This window comes from Notamacropus eugenii, chromosome 3 (genome assembly GCF_028372415.1).
Source record: "Notamacropus eugenii isolate mMacEug1 chromosome 3, mMacEug1.pri_v2, whole genome shotgun sequence".
Lineage (NCBI taxonomy): Eukaryota > Metazoa > Chordata > Mammalia > Diprotodontia > Macropodidae > Notamacropus > Notamacropus eugenii.
In genome coordinates this window covers 72,767,543-72,785,034 of record NC_092874.1, presented here as the reverse complement: position 1 = coordinate 72,785,034, position 17,492 = coordinate 72,767,543, and the positions used below count along the sequence as shown (strand labels likewise).

The window sequence follows — 17,492 nt, the reverse complement described above, 5'->3', positions numbered from 1 at the left end:
TAAATGGACAAGACAACTTGTTCTGCTGAGTCCCAGAGGATTACGAGGAACAGCAGCAGAAGTTTGAAGGCAAATGAAAAGCTCCTAAGGAAAAGTTTCCTAACAACTAGAATTCTCCAATGTCAAATTAGGTATTCAAGTCAAGGTGGAATGACTACATACAGATGTCATAGATGGGATTCTTATCTAGTTGACTACATGACCTCTGAAGCCTTTTCTTGTTCTGAAATTTTATGAAATTTAATCTCATCATATATATATATATAATTTAACCTCATTTATTCATAATTTTTATTGTGATATTCCTAAAATATTCAAAATTAGAGACAAAACAAAGGTTCGACTGAGTTGACTCATCAAACAGATAGCATTAAAAAACAAGCCCTTGATTAATATACTATTAATACATAGTTTAAAGACTTTTTATATTATTGTACTTACAACTGATAATTTCTGTTTGGTCATCTTCACTTGCTTGAGCTTCACTTGGTTTGTTTGGTGCCAACTCTAGGTCCATAGGAACACGACTTCCATCATTAACTTTAGCAATGTCCTGATCTATAAAATTAATATGTATATGACATTTCAAAATTTGGAAAGAATTTTACAAATATTATCTCACTTGACCTTCACAACAACACTATGAAGTGCTACAAAATTTATAATCTTAATTTTATAGCCCAATTTATATTGCCCAAGATCACACAGCTAATTAAGCTGAGGAAGGTTCTTAAGTCATACTGACTTACATCCATTACTCTATTCACTATACTATGCTGTCTCATTCTTTGAGAATAGACTTTTTAGTTTATTCATTAAGGAAAAATTAACATCTACAAAAACTCCAGAAAAAACAAAACTTTTTTTCCTTATTTTATTAATTAACTAATCTTCTACTTCTAAAATATATAATGCAGTTCCCAACAAGATTTGCTCCCTTTACTTTAAACAAACTGCATCCTTTACCACTGCACAGTAATCTTTTTTATTTCTCTCTGATTGAGATTCTATCATAATGTAATCTAGTCCAAATATTTACTAAGTACCTATTACATGTAACGAAATTTAATACATTGTTCCAAAAATGGTGATTATATTAGGGGCAATTAACATATTCAAGAGAAAGAGATATTTAAACATATGCATTGTGGAAACTCTGGAAAAAAAAAGATGCTTATTCTCTCTATTATACATCTGTTGATTTTTTTTTTTTGCTCCTAAAATACATAAAAGATTGTTCAGCAAGGTTCTCTGTAGTTCCACTAACTCAACCATACAGCAATGGCAACAAACAAGGCTCATCTGTAAAATATGGGAATTGAGGCTAATAGAAGAAGCAAGATGACTGAGTAAGGACTCTAGATCCCTTTCAGCACCTTAAGAAAGCAAGAAATGAGAAAAAGTTTTTTTAAAAGCAACTAAAGGAAGAAAAAAGGAAAGAAAAGAAAAAAGAAAGAAGTCCTAATTAGGAAATTCTTCCTGGGATAACTTAAGAAACTAAAGAAATGAACAAGCAGAGAAAAGCACCTTATATAAATATAGCAAAAAAATACTTTAGGGTAAAATGTTGCCAAGGGAAATATCCAGAAGAAGAGAATAATTATTAATAATATGTATATAATATGTAATATCAAATAAATATTATTATTAGAAATGCAGAAGAAAAAAAGAATAGCCACAAGAATGTCCAGAATTGAAAAGCCTAATTAAAAACTTGTAGCAAGAAATAAGGAACAGAATTAAAATTCTTAATGAAAAATTTAAATCAATTAATGACTTAGAACACAGGCTAGACAATTTTAGCAAAGCAACAGATACCCTAAAGAAGAAGATGAGGAAGATGGATCTCCAAAATGCAATAATGCAACAAAAAGTTATTAGAGCACAACACTGCTTCTAAGGTCATAGGCTCGGGGACGCTGAGTGGTGCCTTGGTTAGAGTGCCAGTCCTAGAGTCAAGAGGAACTGTGTTCAAATCTAGCCTCAGACACTAGCTGTGTGACCCTGTACAAGTCCCTTAACTCCAATTGCCTCCAAAAAAATGTCATAGCATCACAGGTTTAGAGCTAATAGGGACTTTTAAGTCCAACTTCTTCATTTTACAGATAAGAAAACTGAGGCCTGGGGAGAATAAGAGCTTGCCTGAGGTCACACAAACAGTATCAGAGACAGGAATAGAACCCAGGTTCTCTGACGCTAGAGCAAGTATATTTTCTGCTAGAAGCCAGAGCTCAGAAAGAAAACTTAAGAATCATTGGCTTCTCTAAAGAACTTGATGAAACAAATAATCACACTTAAGGAAATCAAGGAAGAAAATTTCCTAGAAGTATTAGAATCAAAGGGCAAAATACAGATCAATGGAATTCATATGATGATAACAGAAAGGTACCCAGATCTAACTCATCAAGAAATATGGTGCTCAAGCCCAAGGGTAACCATGTTAAAGAAAAAATATTGCAAGTAGCAAGGAAGTAATGGCTCATGTATGAAGGAACTCCAGTCAGAATTTAGCAAAGCTGCTCAACAATACAGAAGAGGTAGGAAATTTGGACTAAGATATATGGAAAAACAAAGGAAAATGTCTGGCAACCAAGCATGATATTCTTTCAAATTGCATGCAATCATACAGGGGAAAAACTGACTTCTAACCATGTCTTTCAGGGGGAAAAAACAACTTGGAAAGTGTCTTCAATATATAAATGAAATATACGAAAACAACTTAAAGAAAAGCAAATAATTGTGAATACCCAAAAGGGTTAAGTGCTTATGTGTTAAAATGGGAAGACACAGATGTTGTCCTTTAGCAGAGAAACTCTAGGGTAAGAGTAGGGAGAGGCTTAGTATTTCTTGAAATCAGAACACCACATGGGAAAGGGTTTCAGATCTAGAGATGGGGGTGTGGAATTAGGAAAGGGAAAGGAAGCTCATAAACTACACTTTAATCAGGGCAGGGAAAGGGAAAAGTAAAGTAGAATCAAGTGATGAGGGTGCTGGGCTGAAATCAGGAAGTGGAGGAGAAATTTTGGAGCCAGAGGGTGAGGTCAGGACCATCTCAAAAAACAAAAAACAAAAAAAAACAAAGCACCACTAGAGAAGGCTAATTTCCAAAGTAAGAGGAGAGGAATCCTTTGATTTGGGTCTGAGCTGGAATTATTGAAACCAGAAAGGGAAGGAAGAAGATTATAACTGGATTATTGCAAACAACATAAACTACAATCACCCAGAAATGAGTGACTTCTTAAAAGAAATGTTATGACAGGGTTTATGGAGGGAAAAACAAACATTTCCATTAATGTGAAAATTAATGGGTCGGTGTTGCCCATCAAAAGAAGAGAGGGGCAGAATGAATTAGAAAGAAAAACTTGATCTAATATAAGAAATACAAAAATTCACAGAATTTTGAAATGAGGAGTAGGTTTTAAGCTAACCAATCATGATTAAACAGTCTTCCCTCAAAGATTTCAAATGGAGGTGGAAGACAGAGGTGGCAATGCCCAAAGGAGACTGCATCAAAACTGTGGCTGTAGAGCTAGCCAAGCAGGGCTGGCTGGGCAGCATTGTGCGTGCTTTTCCACACAAGACCCCCAATGTATGTTCTGTTTGCATTCATGACTTATCACCCGTGTTCTCTGTAGGCATCCATTCTTTTCAATGATGTCACGTTACTTTTCCCCAAGTTCCTGTTGGAAGTATTTTATTGCTACTTTTTTCATGGTGCCATCTCATTAAATGTCTTTGCTTTGAACTAATTGTCTCTTCTAGTTTCTCCCCATGCTGCTAACTAACACTTTGACACCACCTCACTCAACCTCTCTCTGCTTTGACTGGAGGACTGGAGAGTAGAGTGTCAAACTCCTAATGCCTCAGTAGCAGCCTCTTCTCTGCCCTGTGCTCCTACTATATATTGCTTCTTTGAGAAGGCATTCAGTAGACCCATTGACTGCACTAATTCCAACTTTAATTTTCCTCCAAGAAATATGTACTCACCTCCACTGTACTCTTCATCCTTCACATGATCCAGATACAGAGAGGTAATACTTCCCACTGACTCAGAAAAACCTGGGAAATATGTTGTGGGGAAAAAAGGAGCTTTTTTTTTTGCCTTGATTATAGGCAGTACCCCTTCCCAATTACTCATTATAGATAAGGAAATCGTTATTTCTCCAACTTCCAGATGCAAAACTCTGAAATTATTTTTAATTTTCTTCCCTTCATTCTCTACACTTGATAACAACATTCTGTCACCATTTTTTGCCCAACTCTTTCACTTTAATGTCTTACAACTTTGTCTTTTCCTTTCTGTTTTCAGTTCCCCAGGTTTTAATTGGTGTTCATTACTTGATGCTTCATTACTGTGGCAACATCCTAGTTGGCCTCCTTGACTCCAACATATCTCCATTCTAATCCTTCCTAACAAAGCTGTGGGGGAACTGTTAGGGAAAATAATATTTTCAATGTTACTTCACTGATCCCAAATCTAAGGGGGTCCCTACCACTTTCTACTGAATTCAAATTTCTCATGGTTCAGCAGCCCTTTTCACTCTCATAGCTCAGGCTGAAAGTCCTCTGCATTTTCAACTTGCCTCCGCTACTCTCTCCACAATCATACCAAACTCATTTCCTGTTAACTCCCCTGCATTTGCTTGCCACCCTTGGCATATGGCTTGTTTTCTCTTTGTCCATATAGTTTTTCTTTTTTGGAATTCCCTCTCCCCTCTGACAATCCATACTCCTTAATTTCTTTCAAGTCAGATTCAAAAGACTCACCCAGGAAACTTTAATTGGACTCCATCCAACCCTTTTCACACTATAATTAAATAGCTCTTCAGTACCTTATTCTAATTACGGATGATACTATCATTCATTTTATGACATGTTGTTTTCTAAATTTTTTGAGTCATTTCCAATGTATATGTTTTTGTTTCTAAAACTAAATTGAAAATCATCAAGGGCAAGAGCCACATCTCCTATTCTTTTTGTATCCTTTCATATCCCTCCTGCTGAATTGTTCACCAACTCACTCATGTTTGCTCAAGTCCCTACTGAGTTACAGAATTGCCTCATAACATGATAACATGCCGAGAATAGGTACAAGTCTAGAGGGAAAAGCATAAGCAATTAAGTAATTTTAAAATGCAGGTAGAGAATGTATATGCCTAGTGAGCATAGACAAAATCGTGAAAATGATGAATTTTTTAGGTTGTTTGTCTATATGAAAAGAAACCTGATGTGAATGGGCTATGTATTAATTCATCATAAAGGATAAAATTTGGGAGAGTTGAACCCTTTTCTAAAATTATTTTCAAAAGTGCATCAAGAGTCAGATTTATAATATGGCATTATTCTTACTTGATTCTACAAGATTCTGTTCAATTTCATCTTCTAGAATAGTCAAATCAGTTGAGTCTTAAAAAAAGAAAGAAAGCAATTAGTAGGTACTATATGTGTATGTTTATAAAATATACATATATATCATCTTATTCTAATATATTCAGAATTTAAATTTTCAAGTTTAAATTGATTTGTCCAGAATTTAAATTAATAAAAGAAAAGGGCTGGGAATGGATTGAGTATAATACCAAAAAAAGACATTCACAAATTATCCTATGAAGCGCAGATTCAATAATTTTTCTTCTCAGATACTAGGTTTGTATCAAGTATACAATACTGTACTAATCTATTTCTCTTAAAATGAAAGTGTCATATGTATAACATGTAAAATAAATCATATGGCACAACTATTCATATTAAATCAACCTTTCAGATACATTTTTAGAACCTATTCTTAACAATTTTCCATACTGCATCTTCAAATCACATAAATTTCCTTTTCTCATACATAATACCTACATTCACAAGGGCATTCTAAATAGTTGTAACTGTTTGTACATTCACTAGGCTTAGGTGTATAATAATGCTGGCAAAAGTACAACAAAAGACTACAAGGGAATGATACAGCTCTAGAAATTGTGGCTTATAAATTTTCACACTTTTTTCCCTTGCTCAAGTTATTTTTTTTACTCAACATATTGAGTGGATGGAACTAATCTTTATATCTGATGCAGAGATAATCTGATTACAGGCTGTATCCAATTTCATCTGTTCATAATATTAAGTATTAAAATTATTTCAATTCAATTCTATTTCCATTCCATTCCATTTTGTACTATGTTCCAAGTACTTATTAGATTGGGACTAGAATCTATCTTACTTTCCTTTAACATTCTACTTATTGTTTTCTTTGTCAGGAGATTTTAGTTTTATGTAGTGTGTGTGTGTGTGTGTGTGTGTGTGTGTGTGTGTGTGTATGATATATAATATGTAGAAATATGTGTGTGTGTATATCCAAGTGTTAACTAGCTAATAAGTCATTCATTGTCAGAATACCCTCCCATCTAGATTTTCATTGGCACTGTGGCCAGTATTCATTTTGTAAAGCAGAAAGATACGTGATGTGATTACCTTGAAGCTTCTTTTTGGGGGAAAGAGTCCACTCTGCAATATGAGGCTTTAGTAATAACAACAATAACAAATTTAGAATTAGGAATGCTAAATAATATCAACCAATGTTATAATTTATACAATGACAATATATAAATTGCACAAATGTTAAATAACATACATTTTACATGCCAGAACATAACAATAGAACAATATATAAATTATATAAAACTTTATACTACATATAATGCTTCAATTTTCAAAGCATATGTATTATCTTATTTGAGCTTTACAATAATTCAGTGAGATAAGCAGGACAGGCATGATTATCTCTGTTTTATGCTTAGGAAACTAAGACTCATAGAGGTGAAAATGACTTTCCCAAGGTGACCCAGCTCAGTGGCAGGGTCATTATAAGCTCCAAGAAAGACCCAGTTATTCTTTGCTAAGCAAAATGGGGGATGAAGTCAGCAAATTTCACCGGTATAAAAGATGGCACTGAAGACAGCTTGTCCTGGCTCTTCTCATATGTGACTGGTTCACCTTGAGCAAGTTACGACCTCTCTGGATTCAATTTACTCCATTTTAAAAAATGAGGATGGTTGAACCAATGAAGTGGCCTAGACTATTGAACATTTTTATAAGTGACTTGGATGAAGCTATAAGAGTTATGCTTGTCTTATTTGCAGATGACACAAAACTGGTGGGTTGAGAGTGATAGCTAATGCATTGGATTACAGTTGGGGTAGGGGGCAGCTCCAAAAAAAGATTTCAAAATGATTAATACAATGGACTGAATCAAATATAACATTTACAGGCCTACCTTGTTGTTTTATTGTCCTTCACAGATACTGTGGTTCTACAAATTGAAGATCTATGGCAATCCTGCATTGAGCACATCAATTGGTGCCGTTTATCCAACAGCACATGCTCATATCATGCCTCAGTGTCACATTTTGGTAACTCTCACAATATTTCAAACTTTTTCATTATTATTATATCTGTTATGGTGAACTGTGATCAGTATCTTTGATATTACTATATTTTTTTATTTTTTATTTTTTTTTATTTTTAAATTTATTTATTTAACTTTTAACATTCATTTTCACAAAATTTTGGGTTCCAAATTTTCCCTCCCCCATCCCAAAACACCGAGCATTCTAATTGCCCCTATCACCAATCTGCCCTCTCTTCTATCATCCCTCCCTTCCCTTGTCCCCATCTTCTCTTTTGTCCTGTAGGGCAAGATAACTTTCTATACCCCATTACCTGTATTTCTTGTCTCCTAGTAGCAAGAACAGTACTCAACAGTTGTTCCTAAAACTTTGAGTTCCAACTTCTCTTCATCTCTCCCTCCCCAACCATTCCCTTTGGGAAAGCAAGCAATTCAATATAGGCCGTATCTGTGTAGTTTTGCAAATGATTTCCATGATAGTTGTGTTGTGTAAGACTAACTATATTTCCCTCCATCCTATCCTGCCCCCCATTACTTCTATTCTCTCTTTTGATCCTGTCCCTCCCCAAGAGTGTTGACTTCAAATTGCTCCCTCCTCCCCATGCCCTCCCTTCCATCATCCCCCCACCCTGCTTATCCCCTTCTCCCCCACTTTCCTGTATTGTAAGATACGTTTTCATACCAAAATGAGTGTGCATTTTATTCCTTCCTTTAGTGGAATGTGATGAGAGTAAACTTCATGTTTTTCTCTCACCTCCCCTCTTTTTCCCTCCATTAAAAAGTCATTTGCTTGCCTCTTTTATGAGAGATAATTTTCCCCATTCCATTTCTCCCTTTCTCCTTTCTCCTCCCAATATATTTCTCTCTCACCGCTTAATTTCATTTTTTTAAGATATGATCCCATCCTATTCAATTCACTCTGTGCTCTCTGTCTGTGTGTGTGTGTGCATGTGTGTGTGTGTGTGTGTGTGTGTGTGTGTGTGTGTGTGTGTGTGTGTGTGTGTGTGTGTAATCCCACCAACTATCCAGATACTGAAAAGTTTCAAGAGTTACAAATATTGTCTTTCCATGTAGGAATGTAAACAGTTCAACTTTAGTAAGTCCCTTATGACTTTTCTTTGCTGTTTATCTTTTCATGCTTCTCTTCATTCTTGTGTTTGAAAGTCAAATTTTCTTTTCAGCTCTGGTCTTTTCATCAAGAATGCTTGAAAGTCCTCTATTTCATTGAAAGACCATTTTTTCCCCTGAAGTATTATACTCAGTTTTGCTGGGTAGGTGATTCTTGATTTTAGTCCTAGTTCCTTTGACTTCTGGAATCTCATATTCCATGTCCTTCAATCCCTTAATGTAGAAGCTGCTAGATCTTATGTTATCCTGATTGTATTTCCACAGTACTTGAATTGTTTCTTTCTAGCTGCTTGCAATATTTTCTCCTTGACCAGGGAACTCTGGAATTTGGCCACAATGTTCCTAGGAGTTTCTCTTTTTGGATTTCTTTCAGGCGGTGATCAGTGGATTCCTTGAATACTTATTTTGCCCTCTGGTTCTAGAATATCAGGACAGTTTTCCTTGATAATTTCATGAAAGATGATGTCTAGGCTCTTTTTTTGATTATGGCTTTCAGGTAGTCCCACAGTTTTTAAAATGTTTCTCCTAGATCTATTTTCCAGGTCAGTTGTCTTTCCAGTGAGATATTTCACATTGTCTGCTATTTTTTTATTCCTTTGGTTTTGTTTTATAATTTCTTGATTTTTCATAAAATCATTAGCTCCCATCTGCTCCATTCTAATCTTTAAGGAATTATTTTCTTCAGTGAGCTTTTGGAACTCCTTTTCCATCTGGCCAGTTCTGCTTTTTAGGGCATTCTTCTCTTCATTGGCTTTTTGGATCTCTTTTTGTCATTTGGGTTAGTATGTTTTTTACAGTGTTATTTCTTCAGCATTTTTTGGGTCTCCTTTAGCAAGCAATTGACTCATTTTTTCATAATTTTCTTGTATCACTCTCATTTCTCTTCCCAATTTTTGCTCTACTTCTCTTACTTGATTTTCAAAATCATTTTTGAGCCATGACCTGGGACCAATCCATATTTTTCTTGGAGGCTTTGGATGGAGGAACTTTTGACTTGGTCATCTTCTGTTTGCATGTTTTGATCTTCCCTGTCACCAAAGTAAGACTCTATAGTCTGATTCTTTTTCCAATTTTTGCTCAATTCCCCAGTAATTTACTTGGTTTTTGAACTCTTTGTCAAAGTAGATCTCTGCTTGCGGTGGGGGTGGAGGGGAGTACTGTCATCAGCTTGGTTCCCCCACAATCTGTGGGCCTAGAGCTCCAGAAACAGTTGCTGTCTGTGCCCCTGCTGCTGCTGTGGCTGTTAAGGGTTCCTCCACCCCTTTCCCCTCTTCCCCCCTGGGGCAGGGGCCAGATCACTCCACTCTACCACACTGGTCCCACAGGCTTTTTCCACTGACCTTCTAATTTTTCCTCGGTGTTTTGGGGTCCTGAAGTCTGGAAACTGCCACAAGTGTGAGAAATTCAGTCTCCCCAAGGCCTGCTCAGGTCCTGTCTGTGCCAGTGTGGCCCATACTGGATTGAGCGCTGGCCCTGTGTGGCACAATAGACACATCCCAGCAACCTTCCAGGCTGTGCTGGGCTAGAGATTTGCTTCACTCTGTCATTCTGTGGGTTCTGCAGCTCCAGAATTTATTTAGAGCCATTTTTTTACAGGTATTTATCTGGGCTTGGGGGCAGCACTCAGGAAATTGCGTGCTATTACTCTACCATCTTGGCTCTACCCCCAGTCCTGAGAATTTTCTCTAAAAGAGTGGAACACTCAACCTATAAGTACTGTACTTCACCATATAATCGTTGCACTTTTTTTTTCCCAGTTCAAAAATTGATCTATAGCCTTTCTTCTTGTAATTGTCACATGATATAGCTGTTTATCACACTGCTTAAAAGGTAAACAGAGCAGTGATGTATTCACTAATGGTATATAGATAAGCATTTATCTCTCCTGCATTGAGAGCCGTGAGCTTCAAATTCTCAGCACATGTTCATTGTCAGGGGATGGGGCATGCAGATAAAGCTGCCATGAACAAGTCATGTGATATGGTAAGACTTGCATCTTCCTGCATGAGCTGTGTAGTTCATCTGCCAGCGATAGTTTAGTAATGATTTTTAAGTAATAACAGCACATTTTTAAAAGCATCACATAATGGTTGCACTTCACTTTTTTGCAAAAAATTTGGCATAAAATCTGTGATGATTATGCTGTGAAATATGTGAAGGAATGGGGAAATCTTACAGAGATAGCTCTTACAGAAGAGAAAGCAAAGGGGAGAAGAGTAGATGGGTTAGACTTATTAAGCAGTGAGAATGGCCATACTGGCACATAGTAGTCACTTAATAAATGCTTGTTAATTGATTGACAGACAGTATTAATATTAATCCACGTGTATTCTTTCCCAGCTGTACTAAATCTTTATGAGAATAATCAATACAGTTATGGAAGGTATCTTTTCTGTAAGTTTTGATATATTTTGTTTCATATATTAGTCATTCTCTACATAAACACCTCCTTGCCAGTGAACCCTCCTGTTAAAAAAAGAAACAACTGACAAAATGACCATGTCTGGTAGTGTATGCAGCTTTCTGTCGAGACAGACCTATACCTTCATACCTGACAAGAAAAGGAAATTAATCATCTGGCCTCCTAGACCAGGACTGTTCATTGTAATTAGGCTATGTTTGGCTGCTTTTAGTGTTACTTTTGCTTATTTTGTACATTCGTTGTGTATGTTGTTCTCCTGGTTCTACTTTTTTCATATGTATCATATTAATGCAAATTTTCCAATGTTTTCAAAGTCACCTCAATGAAGGCATAAAAAGGGAATAAGAGGTTTTCCCAATCAGTATTGAAGATGAGACCACAGTGGTACAATTAACTGAAAAGTATGGAATATACCAGATCTCACTATCCTTATTGTGGGCTATGAGAAAGCACTTGATCACATTGAACAGAATGCCATGTTAAATATTCTCCTCTAACAAAAAGTCGTTTATGAATCTCTTAAAATCATGTAACATTCTACTCAAAGATGTAACAGTTAATCAATAAGCATTGATTAAGTAAAAATTAGACTCTTTAGTTCTTAAAGAGCCTACATTCTACTAGGGAAATAACACATTCACAGAATATGTATAAGATAAATATATAAAACAATTGGGTTGGGGGACAATAACTGGCAGGGAGTGACGGGCCACTTGAAGCGGTCCTTGAGCTGAGTCATGAAGGAAGCTAGAATATGAGGAAACAATGGTGATGATTTATTAATATCAAGGCATAAAACAAGCAGATCTATGCACACCAAAGGCCACTGTCAGGGAGGATGTATAACCCAAAGTCCAAGTCAAAGAGTGATTTTTCCTTATAAATGGCAATCTCCTACAGAGGCTCCTGCTGGACACTGTTCTAACTGCATCTAGCCTCGGGATACTGCAAAGCCTACTCGTGGAGATGCATAATCACACCAAAGTTCAGCCTATTATCTACATAAGCATACTTGTTATCCAGACAACGACATATGGCAGAATGGGGACTTGAATCCCAGTCCTCAAAACCCAGTTTTCTTTCTCCTACATCCTCTGGTATGATGGCATACCTGCTCTATTTGACTGATTATTTAAAAACTTTCACAACACTTTTAACAATATGTAAATATTATTTAGAATATTATCATATTGGATACTTTTTGTGACATAATAGACTAGGATTGGAATAATAACTTTTACCTTGAAAGTTATTACTAAGTTTATTACTAATTGAGATATTACTTCATAATCTTTAGATCTCCAGACATCTCACTGAACACACTAAAAGTAAAATTATAAAATGAAAAGGGAATTTTATTCATTTAGAATATGAAGCTATGGACATTTTTTAAAATTAGGTATATTTATATATTTATTCAAGATATTTAAGTGTTTTGTAATTCATAGCAAAATAAGCATTATTATGATACTAATGTAGAATATTCTAACAGTGTTGTTTAGTTTTATCTGACTCTTCATGACACATATGGAGTTTTCTTGGCAAAAATACTGGAGTAGTTTGCCATTTTCTTCTCCAGTGGATTAATGCAGAGGTTAAATGACTTGTCCACATAACTAGTGAGTATTTGAGATCGGATTTTAATTCAGGTCTTCCTGACTGCTGGATCAGAGCTCTATTTACTGAGCCACCTAGTTGCCTCCATTCTAATAATTAGAGCCAATCAAAAGTGGAATGGACTGAGGAGGGAATAGGTTGCCTCACCTAGGAAGTCACCTTTACAAGTATAAACTTAGTAGGGAATGTTGTAGAGGGGTCTCCTGATCATGTGTGTGTTAGACTGGATGGCCTCTGAGATCCCTTCCAACTTGGAGGTTCTGGAATTCTACGTTATACTATACCTTAGATGAATCATTTTCAGCCTCTTTTTGTTCAGAAAGATGCGAGAGCCGTTCAGTGACTGGAATTGTAGGTGCAAGTGATATTGACCTTTTTTCTTTTTTGATCATTTTTCTTTTTTTCCTTTTAACAGCTTTATAAAAATGCACTTTTTTTCCTTTGGTGGATAATTTATCATTGTTCTCCTTAAGGACTGCCTGGGATGGGTTTTCTGTAACATAATGGTTTCAGTTCTTTATATGCATTTTTACCCTCTTAGAGAGATAAGCTACAAATACTATCTCTTCTCTGCCCTTTGGGATTACAAAACATCTAGTATTAGCCAAGAAAATATGAACACTTTTATTTAAAACTGAAATTTTCAGTGTATTATCTAAGACAATGCTAATTAAGCATTCTTGCCTATAGTATCCTTTAATTTGCAGGAAAAAAAATTTAAATGGATGCTTGCTAAAAAAGATAACCATGGTAACAAAATTGGGAGCAAGCCATTCTTAAAACACTACAATCATGTAAATAGATACAGCCTCACAAGGAGACATGGATAAGAAGACATTGGCCCAATGAAGGGTTGAGATAAAAATTGGGGAATGTGGGAGGATGCAACTGTCCTTTATTTACATTTCTTCCTCATTCCCTTTTTTCACACCAGTTTAGAGGGGAACTCCCCACCCCACCTGTCCTCAGAAGTTATGCCACTACAAGAACTCACAGCTTCTCAGAGTTAGCTTCCAAGCCAAGTTTTTTTTTCCCAGAATCTGTTCCCTCTTCCCATGTCACTCAGTCCCCATCCCACCCCTAGATGGTACAGTCACCTCCCAGATTCCACAGTCTTAGAATTATTAGAATTCCATAGAGTCAGAGTATTAGGAGAGAGCATGTCCAACCCTATCCTAGACAGAGGTTGTCTTCTTCTCATTTGAGAGTTTGCCTCATATTTTAGTGAAAAAAAAAAAGGCCTTTCACTGAGAGCTCTCTTCTTCCTTCCTCTTAACCTCATGTCACCTACATGCCTTCTACCACTCTTTTCCTATCTCACCATGAAAACGTGGTTCTTCTCTTTGCCCAGGAAAACCCTTCTGTCTTCAATGGATCACCCTCTCTATCATCCCCACATCTCACTTATCTTCAATCTTGCCCTGTCTACTTCTCTAAATGCTTACAAACATGCCCATGTCTCCACCCTCCTCAAAAAATCCTCATCTAGTCCATCCATTTCATCTCAGTGATCATTTCATATCTCTCCTGCCTTTTGTGGTTAAACTCCTTCTAAAGACTGGCTATAATAGCTGCCTCTCCACTTTCTTTCCTCTTGCTTTCTTCTTAGCTCTCTACAGTCTGGCTTTCAACCTCATCATTTATGTGAAATTGTTTAACTGAATATCAAATTAATGATCTCTTAACTGCCAAATTGAATGGTCTCTTTCCAATCCTCATCCTTCTTGATCTTTCTGAACCCTTTGACACTGTAAATAACCCTCTTCTTATTAATAGTCTCTCTTCTCTAGACTTTTGTGACCCCACTTACTCCTCAGTCTCCTTTGCAGAAGACTCTTCTGTGTCCTAAGAGGTTATCTTCCACTCTGGTACTGGTGATCAATGATGGTCTTAAGTAGGCAAACCTGGCTGAAGACCATAGACAAGTTTTAAAATTCAGCCTGTCTTCATTAAACAAACAATCTTATATCATCTGCATTGATGCAATATTAAGTTTAATTAGCCAATTGATAATATCAGATCAATATTTGTTTAAAATTGGATAACTAAAACTCTAAATTAATGATCAGTGAATAAACATTAAGCATCAGCTCTGTGCTAAGCAGAGGGCATACAAAGAAAGGTAAAAGACAGTGCCTGCCTTTGAGGACCATCTCACACCCAATAGGGACACAAGTTATACACAGGTTAAACTGAAAATAAGCAACAGAAGGAAAGCTCTAGGTTAAGGGGATCAAGAAAGACTTCCTACAGAAGATGAGATTTAAAAATTTGCCCATAATCATCAGCCAGGCTTATCTACCTACTTTGCCAAGACCAGAGTGTGAGAGAATCTCCTAGGACACAAGTGGTATAAGGATGGCAGAAAGCCTCCACCAAATCCTCTCTGGTAGCATAAAAATGGATTTAAGGACAAAGAGTAGAAAAGTAGATATAAGGGAAGAGAAAAAAAAAAAGAAAACCAAAAAAAAAAAATTCTAAATCTCTTGGATGAGACTAGGGATTGCTGCAGTCGCTGATCAGGTTGCCATTAGCTTTTCAAGTTGCTAAGTGGCCCTGAAGCCCACACTGAACCTGTTACCTCTGACGTGGCATACTGCTCCAACTTCAGCAACTTGGCCAGGGACATCCCTCTCCTTTTGTGCCTTCTTTCATCCCCTCCTTGTTAGGGATTTGAGTGTTCCTAGAGGCTTAGGTCCTTCCCTCACTCTGTTTCACTCTGCTCCACACCAAACTGGTCAACCTTGAGTACCACGTGAGAAATTCCAACCCACCTTTTCACCCAGCACCCAGAGGAGCCAGTCAGGCCTTGGAAACTCTGTATATTCCAATCCCCAACTTTTACTTGTCTCTGAACAACCAGACCACCTCATCCCCACACCCATATATACACACCTTCATAGTTCCTCCTGCCTGGTTTAATATTTGTAGTGTCCATCTATACTCTTGCCAAACTCATCAACCCCCCAGTCAGACATCATCCAAAGTTGAGCCTAGAACAGCCCGCGCTGACCATCCACTACCACAGTTACAGAATCCAGTAGCTAACTGATTGACGCACCTTTTTAAGCATCTTGCTGATTATCTTAACCTAACCTAACCACCCCTCAAGCCAGATTGTGAAATTCCTTTCAGAGTAAGTAACTGAGCACATAAAGTGAGTGAGGTTATGGAAGAATTGTCTTCTCATGAAGCACCTGGCAACCAGTCCTTTCCTTTCTTAGGTCATGAATGTGTGTCTCTTGCGCCTGCTCAGGGTCCAGGAACCTGGGTCTTGTCTACTAGGTTCCACTGAGAGTGGCATTTCTTGCTGCTCTGTATGTATCTGTGAGAGACTGGATGGATTCTGAAATTAATTTCTGAATTCATCAGGACACCAGGGGTTGATAAGCAGGATGGAAATTGTCCACAAGCGAAAACTATCTTCAGACTTTTTCTGAAATGTCATGATTCTGATGATCCACCCATATCGCCTAGTGGAAGCATTTTATTACAAGAAAGAAAAAGAACCTGTGACAGAAGCCTTCTTTCTCAGGAATTTTCCCATTAATTCTAGTCACTTTCCAAATTACACACACAATCCCTAATCCAACCCCCTCAAAACCTTCATAATTGCTGTTTTTTACAGCAGATTTTAAATTGTTGATGCTAATAGTGTTGCAGAAATTCATTAAAAACAAAAATAAAAACATTCTTTGTTGATATAGTTTGGCTCTGAGGGGGGGATAAGGGAGGGGGAGAATATTAGCAGGGGAAATTTAGGCAATATAAAAACAAAAGAGATCAATAAAATTTACTTTAAAAACTAAATGTAAAGTGATACCATTTGGGGAGCAAAAATAAAGCTGCACCAATACAAGATGGGAACTACTTAAGTACAACTAACTACATACAGTACACAAGAAAAAAAATGACTAGTCATAATGGAAAAGATAATGAAATCCATAATTAGGCACTCTTTTTACACAATACATGCCTAAGACAGTGAATTCCCAGTCTCAAACAGAGATATGTAAAAGAGAGTAAATATTTGATAGTTGTCCCATTATACTCAAACTGGTCAGATTTTTCTCTGGAGTGTTGTGTTCAACTTTGGAGGATTCAGTAACAACCAAAAAGATAATGAAAGGTTTGGAAAGTGGAATGATTAAATTAACTATTACTTAACCTTTTTTTAAAAAAACTGAGGCACTACTTAAAATCTTCAGCTCTGTGCTTAATTCTTAGGTCAGAGGGTTAAACAGCTATTCTCCATCTCTCCTGACCATGGACCAATAAGAGTGAAGTTAAATTATACCATAAGGAAAGTATGCTAGACATCGGGAGAATTTCCTTACAATAAGAATTGTTACACTTTCAAATGGATTATTTAGGGAGATGGTGACATTTCTTCTGGAGTCTTCAAAAACTTGACAGATTTTCATTTGTAGAGAATGATCATTGCTAAAAGTGGAAAGTCTCCAAAGGTGCCTTGTCATCCTATTACTATATATGAATCTAAGCCCTTTTTATTCTGAAGAGTTAACCCAACAATCCACATAAAGTGAAGTCCCTAGATAGACTTTAGCTGTGGAAGGAGCAAAGCTGAGTAGAACTTGAACATTTATCCAACAACAGATGTGTCTTTTGAAAAATGTGTGCTAAATTCCATAGCTGTCAAATATCCCTTTCAAAATACCACCCTTTTAGTAACTTTGATACGGTGTGTGTGTGTGTGTGTGTGTGTGTGTGTGTGTGTGTGTGTTTTACCACCAGAGGGGTGGAAATACAACAAGGTGTTGCATCTTATTAACCCTAAAGACTATCTCTAAGGCAGGAAGGATCAGGATCTGCAGCCGTGGGTGGGGTCCCCACACCAATGAACTCATGAACTCTTCAAGTAGTGAAGTGATGAAATACTCTACATGTCACATGCAACCTTTGACTGTC

At 36.7% G+C, this 17,492-nt stretch overlaps 1 protein-coding gene across 5 annotated transcripts in view; it reads right to left on the bottom strand.

The window, feature by feature from the left end:
* The window catches only part of LOC140532881 (uncharacterized), a 44,325-nt gene extending 26,852 nt beyond the window's left edge, over positions 1-17,473 (bottom strand). For 3 of the 5 annotated variants that reach the window (XM_072651959.1, XM_072651960.1, XM_072651962.1), the window contains exons 1-6: positions 15,459-17,473; positions 12,848-13,056; positions 6,463-6,508; positions 5,350-5,406; positions 3,988-4,059; positions 442-558 (exon numbers count right to left, since the gene is read on the bottom strand). In XM_072651959.1, the coding sequence (XP_072508060.1) occupies positions 442-558; positions 3,988-4,059; positions 5,350-5,406; positions 6,463-6,508; positions 12,848-13,056; positions 15,459-15,501 (544 nt within the window). In that variant the 5' untranslated portion in view covers positions 15,502-17,473. Of the gene's footprint in view, positions 1-441; positions 559-3,987; positions 4,060-5,349; positions 5,407-6,462; positions 6,509-12,847; positions 13,057-14,373; positions 14,472-15,458 lie in introns of all 5 variants that reach the window. The other 2 variants (XM_072651961.1, XM_072651963.1) reach the window with 2 other exon arrangements.
* Between the last annotated feature and the right edge of the window lie 19 nt (positions 17,474-17,492).